Here is a 21,240-nt window from a genome sequence, read left to right as displayed (position 1 = left end):
GCATCAGGTTATCGAAGACGGGGAGCACGTTGTTGACCGAGATGCGGGGGTAGGCCATGCCCAGGATGCCGTCGAACTTGGCTGCAATGAAGGTGATGCCCGGCTGCTTGGTGGCCTCCCCGAAGGTCTGCCTCTCCACCTTGACGCCAGCCAGGCTTGCCAGAGCCGACTTACAGGGCACCTGGGGGCCGAGGGGGGTCAGTGGGCCACGGGAACCACAGGGCCCAACCGCCAGGCCCTGTGTGTGCTAGCATGGCCACAAGCCCCTCTCTGTTGCCACCCGCCACCTCGCACACCAGCCCAGAAGGAAGGGCCGACGACACTGGCTGGGACACAGCTGGGGATAGGGACGTGGTGGCCCACGGTCATCAGGACACGGTTTTCATGGGAGTCAGCACAGAGGGGTGGGCTCCGCACTCAGCTCTGAACTGCTGGCCCTGGACCAGCCCCACCCAGGCCTGCTCCTGCTCCTGGGCTACTGGAACCCCATGACCCAACCTCATGACCCAGCTCAGCAGACTCAAGGCCACGCCACCCCTCCCCCACCACAGGCCCAGCAGCGGCTGATAAATAAAGACACAGAGCAGGATGTGGGGAGAAACGGCTGTTAGGGGCTGACACCCTGACACCGGGAACACGGGAACGTGCTAGGGCAACATCCTGTTTGGGCCGACACAGACCAGGAGGAGCCGACCCCAACAGGCAGGTGGGTATGGGGGAGGGGCAGCGCCCCTGTAGGAAGGTCCCCCCCACCATGGCCCACCCACAGTCCAGACAAGGGACAGACAAGCGGGACGCTGGCTGGGCGCTGGCCACTCCTGGCCGCCTTCTGGTCCTGCTGGGGCTGGGGGCCGGGGGCTGCCTGTGTACTGCCTTGCTCTCCGCCCCCAGGACTCCCAGTCCAGAACCTTCCAGGGAGCTGCACACCAAGAGGTCACACGGAGGCGCGGGAGAACCATCCGGGGCCTGCCCACCCGCCCTACCCCAAAGATTCTCTGTGGCAGGCAGGGTGTCTGGACGGCCCTCCGGCGTCCTCTACGGGGGTTCCCGGCACATCGCTGCCCTCCCTGACCCCGAGTCCCCAGCCAGTGGCGGGGACCCCATCCACAGGGCCTAGCCCTTGTGCCCAGTGGGCACCTCAAACCCATCGGAGCAGAAGCCAGCCCCCCGACCGGCTCCTCCACCCCCTGCCGGCCGCGACCCTGGGAGCCGCCTCACCGTGACTCACTCCCCAGGTCCGGGTCCCAGACCCACGCCCCGGCTCTCGCACCCACGTACTGGTGGCCCCCCTTTCCCCTCCAGACCTCCTGGCCTTCCCCCGTGCGCATGTGTGCGGGCGCACACGCACAAAACACACGTGCACACACATGCACGCGCACGCACACACGGAGCCGGGTCTGCCCCCCGCTCCCCGCCCAGCCTGGGCTCCATGCTCTCTCCTCAGCTCCCGGCTTTGGCCAGGCTCTGCTCCTGCCCGGGGTGCGGCGGGCTCACCAGGCCGTCTGAGCGGCTCCCAGACTCACCGACACGGTCCGGCTCAGGTACCCGACAGGCCGCCGGAGCCGTAGTGGATGTCGAAGGAGGTGCCGCTTCTTCACGCACGTGCTTGACTTCGTCGCTGTTGTACTTGTGATGGATCCTCGCGCCGCCGAGAGCCCGCTGCCCCGCCCCGCCTCCCGCCCGGGAGCACCCCCAGCCATCCTCCCGGGTCGGGCCGGCCTGTACCCCAGCCCCGGTCTCAGCCAGCAGCGGCCGGCCTGCCCCGGCCCCCTCGCCCCCACGGTCCCGGCCCGCACGAGAGCGGGCTGGCACAACAGGTTCACCCGGAAAGGGGGCGCCCTGGGGCAGGGCGAGGGGCCAGGCCCGTCCGGGGTGGCTGAGAGGCAGAAGCAGTGCACTGCCCAAGAGGGCCCGAGGCCGGCCCCACTGGTGCCACGCAGCTGCCCTCCCGGACCGGAGATGGGGCGGCCCAGAGCCCGGGGGACCGCATGCAGGGCGTGAGGCGGTGGCCGGCCGGTCCTCCCCGCCTGCCCCTCGGGTAGCACGAGGCGGCGCTGCAACTCACAGCAGGCGATGTCCAGCAGCTTGCAGTGGATGGAGGGGACCCACAGGTTGGAGGAGCCGGTGTCGAAGACGACCGTGAAGCACTGGGGGGGTGTCCCGATGCCGATCTCCCCGTAGTACTGGGCCTGGGCAGGGGAGCGGCGTCTGTCAGGGTCGCGGGGACAGGGGCCCCAGCCCTGGGTCCTCAGACCCCTGGACGCTTCGGGCTCCACCCCATTTGAAAGATGAAACCAGCGGCCCTTTCGGCTTGGCCGTCCCTGTCCTGGACGACCTGCCTGGAAGACCCCGCTGCCCCAGGACCTCAGGACCCCGACAGGGGAGACTTCCACCTCACGACGGGGTCCACGTCAGGGCTGGCCTCTGGGACCTCATTCCCACCCTGCCCCTGCCCCCACCCCGGGGCCAAGCCTGGAGGGCTCCCAGGTAGAGGCATGAGGGCGGCGAAGGGAGGTACACCCTGGAGGCCGTAAGTTTTGGCTCAGAGTCTCTCACTGCCTAGACCTCAGTTTCTCCATCGGTACCTGGGGGAGGAGGGCAGCCTGGGGGAAGCCCGGGGTGCTGACCCACGGCTCAGGTGAACATGAAGGGGGCACATGCCCCTCTGAGCCTCAAAGGGAAACCCCGTCTTTGGCGCTCTCCCAGGTCAGGGGACATGGATACTTGGATAGGAGATGGGAGCCTGGCGCCCCCTGCTCCAGGGAGGGAGCCTGGGCCCTAGGTCACCATGGGATTCTGGCTCCAATCCCCGCGGGAGCGTCTCCGCTGCCACTTGGCTCCAGGGAGAACCAGCAGCTGCCTCATGACCTAAGAGAAGTGTCCAGATTCGGGGGGCTGGGTGATGACTCAGCGAGTCTCCGAGCGCGCGTGTGTGTGTGTGTGTGTGTGTGTGTGTGTGTGCACGCACATGTACTTGCACTAGGGGATCAGGAACTGGGGGATCATGCACCCCCCCCCCCCCCCGCCGGGCCCAGTCACATGCCTGTGAGGCCTCAGCTTCCTGGCACGGCTAGGGCTCTGGCCAGACAGGACAGAGGGCACGGCCACCTGTCCCAACCCCAGGTGGACCAGAGGCTGGATGGCAGCACGAGTAGGTCCCCACCACTCAGGGGCAGGCAGTGCAGAACAATGCCACCCGGACAGCCCCAGAGGTGCCAGGCTGGGCCCCAGGACCCGACCCCAGGGCTGGGACCAGGCCAACCCAGGCCCAGCTCAGTATGTGACTTTACAAAATGTCCCACCCCCGAGCCTGTGTGCCCCTCAAGGAGCACTCGGCATGATCAGGGCTGGCTGCTGACCAAAGAGGAAGAAGGGAAGGGGGGGACTGGGTCACGGGTGGCAGCAGGCCTTCCAGCAGGACAGGCAGAACAAAAAAGGCCCAGAGCGTAAGTTACACCTGGGCAGGCAGGCCCAGATGACCCGAGCTCAAGGACCCTGCAGCCCCTTGGGGCCCGGGTCTGACTTAGGCTCCTCCACACCCAGCTGATGGCCCTGGGCCCAGCTTGCTTATCGATAGACCATGACCCTGTCCCCCATGCCCACAGGCTGGCCTCAAGAACAAGACGGCTCCTGAGGTCAGTAACGCTCAGTGGTACGCAGCGGGGGAGATCACGGGGGAGCCAACGGCACGCCCACCTGCCCTCCCCGCCCCCACAGGGCCAGGCCCCCCAGGGGGACAAAGGTGGGAGTCCTTAATTGGGCAGGGGTAGTAGGAGGGCACCGAGCAGGGGAGGCCGTGGCTGAGCAGAAGCCTCTCCCCACACGGAGCAGGTGAACCCTGCAAGAACAGCGGGCCACCGAGAAGAGTGTTCCCTGCCCGCTCCCACAGATCTGTTCTTAAGAGCCAGCTCGTCGAAATCAGTGTTTGCTGTCTGCCCAGCCCCCCCCAAGAGGACGACCTCCATACTCACGTCCATGTAGTTCTTGAGGATCTCCGGAATGGGCCCCCCCGCCACACTGGGCACCCCCTGTGCATACTTTGAAATGGGGCCCTTGGCGATCAGATCTTCCACAGGGCCCCCCAGCTCCGACATGGTCCGGCGGATAGAGGTGAACTTGTGCAGCGGAATTCTGTCAAGAGCAGGGAGCGGGGCTCCTCAGGGTTCGCCTCCCCCTCCCCCTGGACTGCTCTGCACCCACACCCACCCTCAGCCACCGGGGGCTCCAAAAGCACCCCCCCATCCCTTGTTCCCACTCTGTGTCTGCTGTGGTCTCTTCTGGGGCAGTGGCCCGTGGGGTCTGTTAGGGCATCGGTGTCCATCCGTCACTTCTGCCTGTTGCCCTCTGAGGGGACCCATTCACCTGCTCCCCGAATCTGCTGCCCTCCGCACAGACCCCATGCAGAGATGGTCCCCACTTCCCTGTCTGGCCTCCTGGGCTGGCTATGCCTCGCCATCAGATGGGACTTCCATGCCACCACCTCTGAGAAGCCCTCCTCGGCCCTCCTTCAACGTGACCCTGCATCCTCTGTCCCCATCACAGTGCAGACCCCAGGAAGGCAAGGCCTGCGCTGGGTGCTGGGGGTCTCTGCCTCCAGGTCTGCCTTCCTCTGAGATGCCCTGCAGCACCTCCACTGCTGGCCCCTGCCACCCAGCCTTGGCGGTCTGCCTGGGCAGAAAAAGCACGGGGTTGAGGTCAGGTGGCCTGGTTCTAGCATGCGTGGGGTCCCTCCCCTGGCCTGGATCCTTGGCTCCTGGGCTTCAGCTTGCTCCCAGCTCCGACGACGCAGGGGGGACAGGAACGCACCCTGAGGGCACCCCAACACCTGGATGGCAGGTGCGCCCAGCCCAGGGGATTTGGGAATTCAAGGTCACAGGTGGCCCTTCCTGGCATGCCAAGGGCGTGCTTCAGGAAGATGGGACTCTTGCCTAAGACCTGGTAGGCTATTAAGAGTCCAAGATTCCTGCCTGGAGGAAGGGGACACGCCCTCCAGCAGCCCAGGAAACAGGTGCCATCAGTCCCACAGCACCTGGAGGAGGTGTGAGGGGGCCTGGTTCGCCTGCCCGGCCCCAAGCAGCCGCACGCTCAGCTCCCCACCATCATCCACCCCAGAGGGGAGGCCTGTGGGTGCACCAGGGTAGGCGCAGCCCTGCAGCCTTCTCCCCACAAAGACTCCATCTGGGGCTAGCGCCCCCAAGCCACAGCCCATGGGGAAGCCCACGCAGAACGGCCTTCTGGCAAGGCTGAGTCCCGCTCGGCCCCCAGCCAGCTCCCACAGCTCTGTGACCTCACCCACCTGCCCATGGGCAAAAGGCCCACAGCAGAGGTGAAAGGATGCCTTCCCAGGCCTGGCACCAAGGCCCCGGGGCCAAGGGTGGGTGCAGGAGCAGAAGGGGCTGGCCCACTGCACCCCTCCCCCATCTGGGAAAGCAGGCTGCCTGGTGAGAGTGGGAGGGTGGGAGGTGGCGGCGCCAGTCCTCAGCCTGGCTGGCACCGCATGGCGGACTCACCTGGTACAGGGGGACAGGCCCCTGGCCCTGAGGAGGGTGCGGTCCTCACTAGGACAGGTGCGCGTGGGGAAGCCCCCTGCAGCCTGGCACCAGCCGGGCCCCTCACCCAGACCCTCTCCTTAGACTAACTCCCTTCTGTCTCTGAAAGACTCGGGGGCTCCTCGGGTCAGAGGGTCTCCCGCCTGGCGCTGTGATCAGAGCCCCGGACACAGCCAAGCGAGGCCACGCCCAGTTCACAGCTGACAAGGGGGGGGGCAAGCGGGAAAGCGACTCGCAGGGACAGGTGCTGTGGGGAGTGCAGCCGCGCCTCTTGGCTTCCGCACGGAGGGCCCGGAGCGAGCGCAGGTACAGCAATCCCACCTGTCCTGGGGAGACTCGGTCAGCCTGGGCCTCAGCCATCCTCCCTCCTGCAGCCTCCTGTGCCCCCCCCAAGTCTGACTCCATGGCGGTACAGAAGAGGGGTCTCCGAGCTGGCGGGGGCCCTGGCGGAGGCCCCGCAGGAGGCCGCGCGGGCGGCACTGCTGCATTCCAGAGCGCAGGGGGCACGGAGGGCACCGGGGGCGCGCGGGGCCCACGGGGTCGCAGGGCCTCACCTGACAAGCGCGGCGGCGGGCGCAGCCAGCAGGCCGAGGACGAGCAGCATCAGGCTGGGGGGCTGCATGGTGGCGTCAGCCGGGTCCGAGCGGAGCGCCGCAGGTCGTGCGCTTATAGCCGGGATGACGGCGCACTTGGCCGAGTCAGCTGACCGCACTGTTTGCACCCGGGCCCGTCACGCGGGCCGCGGCCGGCGTGCGCGGGGCGGGGCCTGGGCGGGGCGATCAGGCCGGGCCCCCGCCGGGCCCGCGCACGGCGCTCGGGGGCGCGCACGCCGGCTCCAGCGCTTCTCCAGCCCGAGCGGCGCGGGCGGGGCGATACAAGCCCCAGCTTGTACCCAGGCGTGGGACTCTGGACACTGGCAGCTGGGCAGCCCCCGGAGCCCGAAGCTCCGTCGCCGCTCCAGACTCGCGGGCTGCGCGCCGCATAAGGCCTCGCAGCCCTTCCCAGGCCTCTGCTCCACATTCCCCCCATTGCACCTGCTGCAGGACCCGGCCCGTTCGCCCAAGCCTCTTCCTTTCCAACTCTTCTTCAACCCTGGGGATCGTCCGGACCTCATCCTCCGTCTCCAACTGTCCCCAGGTCCCCCCTTCCACCTCCCCAGAGCAGCACCCCCCTGACCCTACCCTGGGTCCTCCTTCCTCTGGGGGCCCACTATCCCTTCCAGGCCCCATCTCAAAGGATGCCGCTCAGTGGGATCAGATAAGGAGCCAGGTCTCTCACCTTGAGCCACCGGGGTCGGTCATTTTCACCAGCCTTGGGAGAGTGAGTCCCTCACTGGGGCCAGTCCTGCTGAGGCCACAGTGACCCACTGCCCTCCAGTACCTCCCACCTCCCCAGGTCACTAAGTTATGCCCAGCTTACTGTTGGAGGGGAGGGCCCGGTCCACTTCTCCAGCCCCACTCCCAGCCAGAGGAGGGGCAGGCATGAAGGAGGAAGGGAGTTTGGATAGGTCACTCCAGAGATGGTCCCTGTTGAGAATGTGCTAAGAAGTGACCCTTGTCGGGAGCAGACCTCTCTGGGAAGGTGACATTTGAGCAGGATGTGAACAATGAGGAACTTTCCCAAGGGGACTCGCCTATAGGGCACTTTTTCTTGGGTGGTCCTGCCAGCTACCCCACTTAAAGACGGGCAAATGGGTTCTGTGGCCCTCGGCAGGCAGGACTGGAATCCCCATCTTTTCTGTGACCACCAAATAAATAAAGTGACCTCAGCCAACACCCTCCCACCCCGATCAGCCCGATGGCCACAGATGAGTGACCACTGCCCTGCCCTGCCTCCACATCCAGCCGTTCCACACGTTTGTCGTGGACTCACCTGGGCTGGTTCTAGATATGAGGACTAGAGCCGGGAGGGAAGCAGGCAGACATCCCTGCCCTCAGAGTCTGACCCCAGGTGAGCGGGTCCACGGCCACGTGCCACGCAGGCCCCAAAGTGGGACCCTCGCATGGAGCATTATCACCTCCCGCCTGGCAGGCCGCTGTCTCAGACAGGCTCTGAATGGGCTGGACACCGCAAGTGCTTGAAGGTGGTCCTAGCTGACGTCCCCCTGGGTCCCCAGTGCCCACAAGACCATGGGTGTCCTAGGATGTTCAGACACAGATGTGTGAGAAAATGCAGCCTTTGAGGGGCCCGTGTGCTTCTTCCCCAGGGCCCTTTACAAGGCCAACAAGGCCACCAGTGGGTATGGACGGTGAGAGAGCTCAGAGGTGTGACATGGCAGCACGATGTGTCTGGCTGGGGCAGATGCCACCCCGGCTGAGACCCTGGGCTTTCCCCTGAGGATAGCGGGGAGCTGCAGAGAAGGGACCCCTGGTGGCCTAAAGCCTGGAGAGACCCTGTGTCCGGCCACTCTGTACAGAGTGAGGACATTGTGCTGTTCCCACAACCCCCCAGCACCCAGAGCAGCGTCTGGCACAGCTGGACAGTGATGTGTGGGAGACATACGTGGGCCCCTAGACCCTGGCTCGTGCCCACCAAAAGCTGTGGGTCCTGAGTGGTGCTCAGGGTTCCTGGCTGGCTTCTGTGCTCCTTCCCCCCAAGGTTCTCTGGGATGCCCTGATTCTCTACCTTGCCAACACCCAGGAGTGGGAGAGGCTGCCCCTGGGCCCTGCGGTTGCTCCCCACAGGGCAACTCGGGGCTCTCTCCCTGGTGGGCAGTGCCACAGCCCATGACTGCATAGGCTGGGATCCGGGCTGCACTTGGCCTCCACCAGCCGGCTCTAGACAGATTCATGTCTCCACCTTACACAGCTGCTCTGGCCTGGGGCTCGGTGCTCCCTCGATCCCTGTAGCCTCAGTCAGGTGCAAAGTTCCCAAAGAGGCCCCTGACCCTGCCCCTGCCAAATGTGGGGCAAGACCAGGAAGAGGTACTCCCCTGCTGGACCAAAGGCAGTGGGCCCAGCCCAGAGCTACAGGGTTAATGGCTTTCCAGTGCCCACTGACCTGGGGCCCCAGGACAAACCTGGTGAGAACGGGACTCCCAAGTCAGTTCAGCGGGTGTGCAGTGTCCTGGAAAGCTGAACCCAGTGAGGGGCCCAGGGTGTGGCTCTGGTGTCTCTGGCTCCTAGCGGGTGGGGGCCAGGGTCTAGAGACTGTCCAGCCCAACCCTTGACTCTCTAGCAGGGCGAGCCAAGGCCCCGATGGGTAGGGTAGGCCTGGGTGAGTCAGAGGATGAGAGTGGGCTAGAAGCCACTTCCCTTTGACCTCCACTCCCACGCCTCATGGGTCAGCCCCTCTGGGACCCTGTGCACCCATTTGTCTCTACCCCACACAACTGTCCAGCACCTGCCGCGTGCCGGGCCTTGCTCTGTGTGCTGAGGAAATGTGGGGGACAGCACAGGGGACTCGGGGCACAGGGAGGACGGGAGGGACAAGGAGGAACGTGTTGCAATGAGGGGAACTCATGTGAGCAGACTAAGGAGGTGACGGGTCAGCAGACGGGACAAGAGCTGGCTGAGCATGCTGGGCGGGGGGGGGGGGGGGCAGAGAGGGGCCACCCTGCTAGGGCACTCAGACGTGCAGCCCCTGGGAGGACCCTGGTTTGCCTCTGAGCGGGATGAGCTCAGGGCCCTGACCAGCATCACCCTGCTGCTGCTCTGAGATGGGGGAGGGGCAGGGCTGGCAGTGGATACATTTCAGAGGCCAGGCCAGTAGGATTTCCCGGTGGGCTGGACAAGCGGTGTGTGATAGAGGGGTCTATGCAAACTCTCCAGAGGGATGGTGTGTTATTGGCAGAGTCAGGAAGGGATGCAGGAGCAGGGGATCTGGCGGAAGACCGGGATGCGTCAGGTTGAGATCATGCCTGTTGGACACGCAAGGTGCACTGTTGAGGGCCAGCTGCTACGGGAGCTGGGGGACGAGGTTGGAGGCGACCAGGGCTGAGTGTAGATAGAGACTAGGAAGGGCCCTGGGGCCCCTTGGGTCCGAGAAGTGAGATAGTGGAGAGGGAACAGCCGATGAGACTGAGCCTGAGCAGCTGGGGACAGGAGAGTCTGAGAGAGGAATGCCTGGAAGCCAAGCAAAGAGCCGTTGCAGGAAGCCGTGGGCCGCTGTTCCAAGTGCCCCCGCCACGGACCAGGTGGAGGATGGGACTGCACACCGACCACTGGATTTAGCAATCTGACCTTAGGGAGAGCAGTTTCAGGGAGGGGCTGGGGTGTAGACCCAGTGGTGTCGACATAGAGAAGACAAGTAGACATCCGGAACAGGGGAGAGTCTCACACGGGGAGAAGCCAATCTTGTCCATAAAAGGCAGGTGAACGAGGCTGTCAAGCCCTCCCTCACACCGTACACAGCCATCCAATCCAGGGGATCAGAGACCCGAACGTCAATGGGAAATCCTTTGGGGGGAAGAAGACAAAGGAGAATGTCTTCTTGATCCTGGATCATGTATTTAACCAACAAAGATTTGTTTAAGGAGGAAGCACACAAAAATGCCAAGCCTGCAAAAGACCTCGTCAAGATAACGAGACACCTGCAGACAGAACGCTTTGTAAGGTGCGCCTCTGGTAAGGGGCTGATTTCCAAAGTACACGAGGAACTCTTAAAACTTGACACTAAGAAAATGAACGATCCATTTAAAAATGGGCCAAAGGCCTGAACGGGCACGTCGCCAAAGAAAAACACAGAGGGTAGGTAAGCACATGAGAAGATGCTCACGCCACATGGGAAATGCCCATCCAAACAACGGGACCCACCACACACCTGCCCGGATGGCCAAAATCCAGCCCCTGACCGCACAAAACGCTGGTGAGGACGCGGAGCAACGGGACCCGTCATCCGCTGCTGCTGGGGACGCCAGACGGTGCGGCCACTCTGGGAGGCACCCAACGGAACGTTGCGTCCGTGGTATTTACCCAAGGAGTCGAGGACTTCTGTCCACACGGAAACCTGCACGTGGCTGTCCACAGCAGCTGTGCTCGTAACCGCCAACACTTGCGAGCAGCCGCGAGGCCCTTCCGCAGGTGGATGGTGACCTGTGGTCCGTTTGGCACAGAAGCGAGCAAGCTGTGCAGCCGTGAACGCCCACGGCGGCGTATCACCACGTGCTGTGTGATTCGAACTCTGCGACGTCCCGGAAGAGGCAAAGTACGGAGACGGTAGCGAGACCCCTGGTTGCCAGGGGTCGGAAGGGAAGGGGGAGGGCGGAACGGGAGGAGCCCGGGTGCTCGGAGCGGGGAAACTACGCGGTACGGGACGTGAGTGGTGGGTACAGGACTTCATACACGCGTTGAAACCCACAAAATGCACGACGGGGAGTGACCCCCGACGGCAAAGATGGACTTCGGTTAACAGTGGAGCAAAGCTGGTTCGTCCACTGTAAAAACCACCGATGACAAACGTTAGCAGCTGGGAAACTGTGTGTGTGAAGAGTGGGCTTCCAACGACTCTAAAATCAGCCAATGTAAACCTGTTCTAGAAATTAGCCTATTATGGAGAAAGAGGAGCACCCATGTCTCTTAGGAGAAAAAGGGTCAATGAGACTACGCTAAAATTAACAACTTTGGTTCCTTAAAATACACCATATTAAGAGAGTGAAGAGGCGAGCCACAGCGAGAGACAACGCGCTCTCACGACACGCGTGTGGCCGGCAGCTCGCGTCTGAAACCCAGGCGCTACAAAGCTAGAAGACGGACAACCCAACGGAGAAGGAAACGATCCCCACGACGGCAGGCACTTGGCACCCACACAGAGGAAACCCTGCGGTCAGTGAACCCACGAACCTGTGCTTGTCCTCTCTCCCCTCAGCGGAGTGCGGATGCGAGCCCGGGTCTGCCCTGCACGCCTGCGGGGACGGCTGCTGAGGGGATGCTGGAGAACCCCAGGCGGGGTCGGGACCACGGGGCAGTTGGCCCGTGCCAGTCCGTGGGATGGGAGCTGGTACCCACACCGCGTGGCCCGTTCCCGAGTTGTCCTTGGCCAGTGGCATCTCCTTGAGGCCTACACCCCCTGAAACGTGCCCAGCCACAGAGTCAGGAGCAAGAACGTGCATGTAGCACTGTTGACCACAGCCCCAAATGGGAAAGCTCCCCAAAGCCTGGAGTTGTCCCCAAGACTGTCGAAGGGATGAGTGATTTGTGGGCATGCACACAAGGGGAGGCTCACAGCCTGGAGAACGAAAGAATGACCACCGGGCACACCGCCAGGAACCCCGCAAACACGGTGCTGGGCACTGCGCCCAAGGCCCTTCTCTCCCTCTCCCCCACCTCTCAGTTCAAGAGGGAGGAGGGCAGGGCTCCTGGCTGGCTCTTTGCTGCCCAGGTCTCCCTGCCCCAGGCCCGGGTGTCGCCGGGAGGCTCTGAGACCCCAGTAGCCCCCAGGACAAAGCGGGCGGCGCTGCCGGCCACTCCCTCGCACTCTGCACCTGCGGCTTCCTGGGTGCTCCAGACGGAAAAGGGGCGTCTGTAGGTCCTGTGCGCAGCCCCAGAGCTGAGGGGGACTCGCTAAAGGGCAGAACCCTGGGAGAGGATGAGGCAGGAAGTGGTTTCTTGCCAGGTCCTCCCAGGAGGCTGCCAGAGAGCAGCTGAGATGCTGAGTCACGCCTGCCCCCGCCGTCCTCCTGCCCTGCCCTGTTCCTGGGCCTGAGTCACCCCAGCCCTCAGAGCCTGCCACCCTGGCCCTCAGAAGGAAGGGGAGGGTGCAGTGCCCAGGGCCCTGGCCACAGGTCCAGGCTATTAGTTCTGCTAGGGCTGCACAGGAGGCCATGCAAGGGAATTAGCTTCAGGTCAGCTGACCTTGGACAGCTGGTGGGGGAGGCTGGGAGTGGTTGGCAGAGTTAGGGTGGGGGAGGGGGTGCCTGGGCACAGGCGGAAGGAGTGGGGTGGGGGAGGGAGTGCCTGGGCACAGGTGGAAGTAGTGGGGTGGGGGAGGGAGTGCTCAGGCAGAGGCGGAAGGAGTGGGGGAGGGGGGTCTCCAGGCACAGGTGGAAGGAGTGGGGGAGGGAATGCCCAGGCACAGGTGAAGGAGTGCAGGTGGGGCTCCTCAGCTACGAGGACGGGGTGTAGGCGGTGAGGAAGAGGAAGAGGGTAGCATTCACTGTTTCCCCACTGGCCCCTCCTGAGAATAAGGATGTCAGCCTGTAGTGGTGTGAGTTGCGGAGAAACAGCCGCCTGTGTGGCCGTGGTTGCTGGAGAAGAGGTACCACAAGCTGGCGTGAGGGTTTGCTCACAGGTCCGGAGGCCACAGTCCGCAGCCAGCCTCGGGGACTCACATGGAGGTGTCGTCGGGCCTGGTCGTGCTGGAGGCTCCGGGAGAGGCACCCGCGTTCCTTGGCTCGGCCTCTCCGTCCACCCTCATGGCCCGGAGACTCGCAGGCTCCCTCTGCTCTGACCCTCCTGCCTCCCCCTGAGAAGCACCCACCCCGGTGACCCACAGTAATCCTGGTCTCAAGGTCATCGACCCCTTTGCCCCATCATGCACAGGCTTGGGGGGCTGGGATGGAGATGGCTTTGGGAGGGGGCATCATTCCACCCCCACGTACTGTCACTTGTCAAAATGGAGAACGTCATGGTGCAAAGTGGCTCAATTTGGAGCCCAGAGAGTGTGTGCTGCTGGTGGGCTGGACCTGCAGGGGGGGGTGTCCTTGAGGTACTTGGACGTGAAGGGCAAGGTCAGAGCAAGGCCAGGGGTGGGACAGTGTGGGAGTCGGCTGACGGGGGTGCGGGTCTGGCAGCGGAATATGCATGAAAGCTAGGGCAAAGGTCCAGGTAAGAGGAGGGGCAGGGGCCTGGATCCTGGAGCCCCTGCACCTGAATGACCCATGATGGAGCCTGGGGCAAGAGGAGTGTTACCCTGAAGAAGGCTGAGCTGAGGAGCTGGAGACAGATGGGTGGGTGGCTGGACTCGGGGAGGTGGAGCAGGGCTGTGAGAAGATGGGCCATGGGGCCTGGTCTGGGTGGGATGGGCCATGGGGCCTGGGTTGGGGGGCTGAGATGGGGCCTTGGGTTGAGGCCATGGGGCTGGATTGGGTGGGTGGGAGGGGCCATGGGGGCTGGGCTGGGTGGGTGGGTTGAGACCCTGGGGGCTGGGCTGGGTGGGCTGGGTCATGGGGGCTGGGCTGGGTGGGTGGGTTGAGACCATGGGGGCTGGGCTGGGTGGTAGGGGCCATGGGGGCTGGGCTGGGTGGGTGGGTTGAGACCATGGGGGCTGGGCTGGGTGGGCTGGGTCATGGGGGCTGGGCTGGGTGGGTAGGATGGGGCCCTGAGGGCTGGGCTGGGATGGAAGGGACAATGGAGGGGGGGGTGCACGCTGGGCTGTGGGGGATGGGAAGGCTGGTTGAGCTGGCCTGGCCCTGGTGGTTGGACTGTGTGCTCTGAGTGTGCTGGGCTGGGTTGGGTGGGTTCCTTGTTTGTTGGCGCTGGCTTTGTGAGTGTCGGGAAGAGCTGGGCAATGCCTGTGGCTTCCCCTAAGTATTCTTGGCCTCCAAGTGTCCCACAGAACAAAGGTGTGACTTGTGTCTGGGCAGCTGGAGGCCGAGGCCGTGGAGGGGGTCTGCCCAAACATCCCCAGCCAGCTCCAGCCCAGATGTGACCAGTGACTACCTTCCAGGCAGCTGGCTGCAGCTGACCTCTTTCCGGAAGAGGTCACGCTGGGCCAGCTGTTCTTGGCGGGGCGGGGGTAGGCCGTCTTGCCTCAGTCCTCCCAGAGATGTCCTTGCAGCAGAGCATTGGGAAAGGGGGTTCCGGCTTCACAGTCCCGCAAGGGACCACCACACAGTGGGGGGTGCACAGGTGGGTGGGGGACAGGTCCCACCTCCCTCCACGAGGGAGAGCTTGCTCTGCCTCGGCCTGACCCGGAACAGACGTTATCACTCCTGCAGGCCTCCACCCTCTGCCCACGGCCAGGCTTGTTCCCAGGGCTGGGCCGGTGGCTCGCGGTCTATACCTGCCTGCTCTGGGGGATGCCAGCTTCTCTGTGGCACCCAGCCCCTCCCAGGCAGCCAGACAGACAGGTCTGGGGCTACAACGCCCCCTCTCTTTGGAGCAGTGACTCAGAAGGGCAGGGAGAGTGGGCGGGAGCAGGTGGCCCCTGTGTCCCGTGAACAATGCCCCGATTCTTCCTCCGCGAACTCCCAGCTGGGGAGGTGGGGGCAGTGATCTGGGACCTGGCTCTGAAGGTCCATGAGCTGAGGGACAGGGAGGATGGGTCCCAGCCCTGCCCGGAGGCAAACGCCAAGGCCTCCACGTTCAGTCCTGGAGGGGCCTGGCGGGGCAGTGGGGGCTGTGGATGGGAACCCCCACCCTGCGGGTGACCAGGGTTGTCCCTTGCACTTCCCACTACACGCTGCCGAGAAGCATGGCTCTGGAGACACCACATCCCCTCCCACCCGCTGCAAGAGCTGGGGCAGACCCTCAGCTTCCGTAAGCCTTGGCCTCCCGCCTGTAAAATGGGATCGTGATACAGACCTCTCCTGCAGAGGTGGGGGCATAGCCTACCCCCTCTGTCTGAATGAGGACTTGGACCACCTCCCTTCTGACCTCGCTCTGTCCTTTCTAACTGATGAAGCTCCTCGTTCCAGCTCCTCTCCTAACTCAGGCGGAAGACCCCTGGGAAGCATGCCCCAATGGGAACCACAACTCCCCTCCAGCACAAGGACGGCCTTGAGCCAGAGGGACTCCCGTGGGACTGACCCCAAGACAGTGATCGACTTTGAGTGCCCCCCTGCACAGACCCACCCACCGGCACCCCACATTCTCCTTAATAAACCTGCAAGTATTTTCAGTGCTTTGGGGACCGCGTTCGAGACGCCAGTCCGCGGTCCTCCCAATAGTGGCCTTGCGGAAATAAACTCCTCTCTTGTGTCACCACCGCTCGTCTGTCTGCCTCTGGATTTTGTGAGTGGCAAGCAGCCTACCCGATCTGTTTGGGACCCCCAGAGCCAGGTTCTCCTGCACCCCCGCGCCCCAGCTACATGTCCCCTCCGGCCGCAGGCTGAAGGGAGGACCCCAGAGCATGGGAGAAGTGTGGGGACAGCACTCGGGGACTCAGAGGCCAGGGAGGTTGGTGTCTGAGGGAAGGGCAGCCGAGGGTGGAAGGGGTTTGCTGGTGAATGGAGACCCCGAAGGGAGCGCACCTGGGTGGGCCCCAGTGAGGGCGGGGCAGGGCAGGGCAGGGGAGTTCTGTGCAGCTCCTCCTGGCTTGGCTGGGACGGACGGTGCACGGATGGAGGGGTGCTGCTGATTCGGACGCTGAAGGGCAGGTCACGGGGTATTGTGAGGACCCTCGAGTGCTGAAGTCGGGGGCTGAGTCTGTTTACGGCGATGCCCGTGGGGGTGCAGATGGGCAGGAAGCAGACCCCCTCTTTTGGCCCCAGCCCACCGCTCACTGGTCTGGCCTGCGTTTCTAGGATCATGGCCCCACCCGAGGTGCTCTCAGAGGAGGCTCAGGCCCTGGGCAGAGGTCTCCCGGGGTCCCTGGGTTGTGGGGTATCTCCCCCCAGGGGTGCCCTTGGGAAGACCCCGTGCCAGAGGGTCTCTGCAGGGTCCCTGCGGCTCTGGGGGTACGTGATGAACAGGACCGGTACAGCCCCAGCCTCCAGGAGTGGGCGGCCCGGGCACAGGGCAGGCACACGGCGGATGGGTGTCCTAAGTCAGGAGGGGACAGCAACGGTAGGAGCCATCGAGGGAGGGGGCGCAGGGCACTGGCCGGGGGCATGTGGCAACTTACAGGGGAGGTCGGGGTGATGACCCAGGGAGAAGGTGAGCCTCCTGACCACTGGGGACAAGCGTCCAGGCCAAGGGACAGGGCAGCAAGTAGGAAGACCCCAACAGGAGCTGAGGCAGTGGGGGCCGGAGGCCTCCAGCCACGGAGCCTGGGAGACGCCCCGAGGTGCCGGAGCCGCTCCTGGTGCGGCAGAGATGGGAAGAGGGAGGGTGAAGGGGCTGGTGCCCACCGCTAACCCCAGGGAATGCGGCGGGAAGGGGGCAGAGGAAAGGTGCGGAGTGGCTCACCGGCCGTCCCTGGAAGGACCAGCCCACATGTGAGAATGTGGCCAGAGGGGCAGCTGGTGACATGGGTAGAACTGTCCCCAGGGAGAGCCCTACAGGGGAAGACAGAGTCGGAGAGAAGGAGGCAGGTCACAGGGATGCCGGCGGGGCCCCTGGGCGCCCAGCACGGGGCAGCTGGAAAGGCCCCAGGCCCTGCTGACCTCGGAGCACATGCGAGGCCCTCCTGCAATCGGCAGGCTCAGCCAGCAACTTCCTTCCCTTTCCTCAGGCGGCTTCTTCTCTCGGGGTGCGTGTTTGTGGGGGGCCGTCGTGGGATGCTGGGCTTCACCCCCGGGATCCATCTGTCCTGTCCGGTCCGCAGCCCAGCAGCAGCGCCTCGGGGAGGCAGCCCCTCTTCTCGGCCACACCAGCCCCCTGCCCACAGGGGCCTGTGCCTTTCAGCCGGACAAGTTCCCTGAAGGCCCTTCAAAGTGGCCACAGCCCATGGCCCTGCTGCTCCCATCTGGCCCTGCAGGTTCCCCCCCACAGGCCACTGCCACCTGGGGGGCCCTGACTGTCCTCCCACCTGCTGGCACCTCTGACCTCCCCACACCCAGCCCATCATGGAAGGTCTCAGGACCTGTCCGGCAGCTCGCGGAGTCCAGGCGCCGTGCCCCCACGGGGGACAGAGCAAGGACACTGCTTCACCCGTCCCTGACCCGCAGTCCACGTGCCCTGCTCTGTCCCTTCCTGCTGCCCAGTCCCTCGGTCCTTGGGCTCGGTTGACTAGTGCCCCTCCCCCCACAAGAGATACCCGTGTCTACAAGGGTCAGTTTTATGGGTCCAGCGGGCTGGGCCCGGGGAACCCAGATGTTTGGTCAAACATGATTCTGGGTGTGTCTGTGCAGGTGTTTCTGGGTGAGATGCACATGGGAGGCGGTGGACTGAGTGAAGCTGACGGTTTGCCACAGGGTGGGTGGGCCTTGTCCAATCAGTGGAAGGTCTGACTAGCTCAAAAGGCTGACCCTCCCCTGAGGAAGAGAGAACTCCTCCTGCCATCAGACTGGAACTGAGACGCTGGCTCTCCTGGGGCACCGGCTTGCCAACTGGAGCTCCTGCGACTTGGCAGCTTCCGTAACCAGGGCGCCCAATTCCTTGGGTGGGTAGAGAGATAGACGGATAGACAGACAGAGAGACAGACATCCTGCCAGTGGTCTCTGTGGAGAGCCCTGACTGACACAACAGCCTAATTCCGGAACCCATGAGGGTGCGGCCCCGCTGGGCAGAGGAACTTGGCTAGTCTACCTCGGTGAAGGACCGTGAATGGGGGGACCGTCCTGGACGTTTGGGGGGGTCCTAGCCGCATCCCAAGGGTCCTGACGAGAGGCCCAGAGACAGGGGGAGTGGGAGGACACCACTGAGTGTGGTGCCCCCAGAAGCTGGCAAAGGCCGGGAACGGATTCTGCCCCCTGAGCCTCCAGGGGAACCAGCCCCGAGAACACCCTGATTTTAGTCCAGTGAGACCCATGTTGGACCCCCGCTCCCAGACTGTAAGGGGGTGGCTGGTGTGGTGTTGAGCCTGGACGTTGGCCGTGGAAAGGGGCGGGGTCCTTGTGGAGGTGACCCACGGTCCCGGCCGGCCCAGGGCTCCCCCGTTTTCACCGTGACAGTCCTCTTGTCCCCGGGGCAGCCGGGGCGTCTGGTCAGGCTCCTCATCCCTCTCGTGTGTTAGTCCCCAACTTGCAAGGACAGACGACGTTGCCCACGCAGCCGCTATGCCCGAGGAGAGTGCCACATCCATCCCGCCCTCCTCGGAGAGGGGCCCACTTCACAGTGAGGAGACGGAGGCATGGACTTGTCAGGCAGCCACTCAGCGGAAGAGTCGGAGTCTTGCCCGGGGGGCCCTCAGAGAGGAGTCTCCCTCCAGAGCACACCTCTCCAGCCCCCCGACGCTTCCGGGCCCCTGCGCCTCACGTCCTGCTGACCTTCCTCAGTCACCAAGTGCAAGCCCGGTGGAGACACGGGGGGTCTCTGGGGGCCGGTGCCGGGAGCTCAGTCTGGTGAGGGCGGGGAGCCCCCAGTCCCTGCCAGTGGCAGGTGGACTCAGGCGGGGTGGTGACAGCAGTCTGCTCAGCCCTCCTCCTGCCCTCCCTGCTCCCCTGCGGGCCAGCAGCAGAGGCCCGGCACCGACACCTTGTGCGCCCCCTGGAAGCAGCCCCCAGCATCAGCGGGCCTGCCTGCCCCCAACTCCTACGGAACCCTGCTTCTGTTTTATCAGTGTTACCGTCTTCCTGCAGGGGGCAAGCGGCTCTGAGGCTTGTGCGGAAGAGCCGGGCCCTTGTTTGCTTAGACCTGGCTCTGCAAAGACCACAGATGGGCTCACACAGCAGAGACTCACTGTCCCCCCGTCTAAGATGCCCACACGGGCAGGGCAGGTCACCCTGAGGCCTCTCTCTTCACGTGTGGACGGCCGTGCTCTCCCTGCGTCCTCACGGGGTCGTCCCTCCATGCGAGGCTGTGTCCTGATGCCCTCTTCTCATCAGGAATCAGTCATGTGGGATCAGGGCCACCCCGGTAACCCCACTTTACCTTAAACACTCGATCTCCACGTGTGGTCACGTTCTGAAGTACCAGGGACCAGAACTCCAACCTACGAATTTGGGGGACACAATTCACCCGTCACAGGCAGCACCCTCTTCCCCCCACTTCCTCGCCCCTACACCCCCGGCTTTCCCAGGGGGTTCTTCCTATACGCACCTGCACCTCCGTATTTCGCACCACACGGTGCAGAGCCATAGCTGTCTCCCATCACGCCCAGGGTCCCCACCTTCCGACCCCCTTTGCCAGCCCACCCCGGGCTGCCAGTCCCCTGTTCTCTGCACCCCGGAGCCCCCAGACTCCTGTGCTCTCTATAGCACAGGCCTCAGGGGCTTGTCAGAGACCATTCCTCTCCTCTGAAAACTGGCCAGTGGTCCCCAGTGCACTTAGAGGCAGGACCAGGTCTGTGTGGCTCTCCCCAGGCCCCCGCACCCCAGCACTGTACCCTTGCTGATGCGGCTGCCGCCTCGCCCTGTAGACCCTTCCCGGAGCGGCCCGCGGGCGCCGAGGCCGGGGCTAGCTTGCCGTCTGTGCCCCCGCCCCCCTGTCCTGAGGTCCTGCCCCCCAGCCCAAATCAACCGTGCATTTCCTTTGAGCGGCTGGACACCGTCCTCATGGCACCTGCTTGGGAGTGGTCACGTGCTGCTGCGTCCGCGGTCCCGCGGTCCCGAGGTCCCTGCCATTATCAGTGGCAGCCTGCTGTTGCCGCCGTGACACGTGACCACGCACTCAGGGCTCTGAACAACACGAGCATGTGACCCACAACCCGAGGGGTCAGAAACCTGAACGGGTCTCACTGGGCCAGACTCTGGGGGTCACGGGGCTGTGCTCCCTCGGGAGGCTCCAGGAACACCTCAGCTCCTTGTCCCTTCTGGCTGCCCGAGGGCCCGCATTCCGTGGCTTGTGACCCACTTCTGTCTTCGGAGCCAGCCACGGCAGCCAGTCCTGGTCCCGTGGCATCCCTCTCGCCTTCTGCGAAGTCACATGTCCCGCTCCCACCCTGAGCACCCTGTGATCACAGGGTGCTCACCGGGATAATCCGGGGTAATCTCCCGGCTTCAGGGCCGGCTGCCTAGCAACCGTAATTCCATCTGCAACCTCGCTTCCGCTTGGCGGGGCAGCAGACCCCGGCGCGGTTCCTAGGGTCGGGGGTGCACGTCTTCGGGGACACAGTTCTGCCCGCCACAATCGCTGTCACGTCACTTTTCATTGACAACTAGTGTCCCAGAACATGTGTGCGCCACAACCCGCCTGTCCGCCTCGGCATGGATGCACATGTGGGCGGCTTCCAGCCTCTGGCTGTTCCACGTGCCAGGCTTCGTGTGGGCGTGCGCTTTGGACTCTGTGTCGACATCCAGACCGCCGGGTCGCATGGGAGAGGCGGGGAATTTGTAGAGACACTTCCAGACCGTGCCTGCTCTCCACTCACATGGGGCGTGTGGGGCCCCAGCTGCTCCACGCCCTCCCCAGGGCCCTGGTTCCAAAGTTAGCAGCTCTCATAGGAATTTCGTGGCTTCTCACCGTGGGTTTCTTTTGCGTTTCCCGAACGATTTATGAATCCGGGCACCTTTTCCGTGCTCATCGGTCCCTTGTGACTCTTGGAGGAGTGTGCCTTCAAACCTTTCCCCCATTTCTTTGTTGGGTGGTGTTTGTCTTATTGTTGGGTAGGGAAAGTTCTTTATATATTCTGGCTAAACATCCTTCACTTTTTTGCAAAAACTCTGTTTTGCAAGTATTTTCTCCCGGCTGGTGCTATGTGCTGCCTTCTTTTGACAGTGTCTTTCAAAGAGAAGTTTTAAAAGAACACTTTTGATGAGGTCAAATTTGTTGATTTTTATGCTGTTTTTTCGAGTGCCATATTGAATAAATCTTTGCCAGACTCAAGGCCAGTCAGATTTTCATCTCTGCTTCCTTCCAGGAGCTTTATAGTGAGTGTGGTCTCTGACATTGGGTCTCTCCTCCCTTTTGAATGAACTCTTGGGTACGATGCAAGGTGAGGGGTGTGTTCCTTCCTAGGGCTGGCCAGTCCCTCCGACACCTCCTGTTTAAAAGGTAATCCTTTCTCCATGGTTGTGCTGCTTGGCCGAAAGCTGGTCGACCAACGTGGGCGG

The 21,240-nt window shown here is 63.8% G+C and overlaps 1 protein-coding gene across 1 annotated transcript in view; it reads right to left on the bottom strand.

Annotated features, from left to right (window-relative positions):
- CTSD (cathepsin D) overlaps window positions 1–6,259 on the bottom strand; it is an 11,884-nt gene extending 5,625 nt beyond the window's left edge. The window contains exons 1-3 of the mRNA XM_040639668.1: window positions 6,104–6,259; window positions 3,972–4,131; window positions 2,066–2,189 (exon numbers count right to left, since the gene is read on the bottom strand). Coding sequence (XP_040495602.1) covers window positions 2,066–2,189; window positions 3,972–4,131; window positions 6,104–6,171 — 352 coding nt within the window. The 5' untranslated portion in view covers window positions 6,172–6,259. The remainder of the gene's footprint in view (window positions 1–2,065; window positions 2,190–3,971; window positions 4,132–6,103) is intronic.
- Window positions 6,260–21,240: the final 14,981 nt, after the last annotated feature.

The sequence above is a fragment of the Ursus maritimus genome, unplaced genomic scaffold (genome assembly GCF_017311325.1).
Source record: "Ursus maritimus isolate PB19 unplaced genomic scaffold, ASM1731132v1 scaffold_23, whole genome shotgun sequence".
NCBI lineage: Eukaryota > Metazoa > Chordata > Mammalia > Carnivora > Ursidae > Ursus > Ursus maritimus.
Note: the sequence above shows the minus strand (reverse complement) of the source record. Positions and strands in the feature narration are given on the sequence as shown.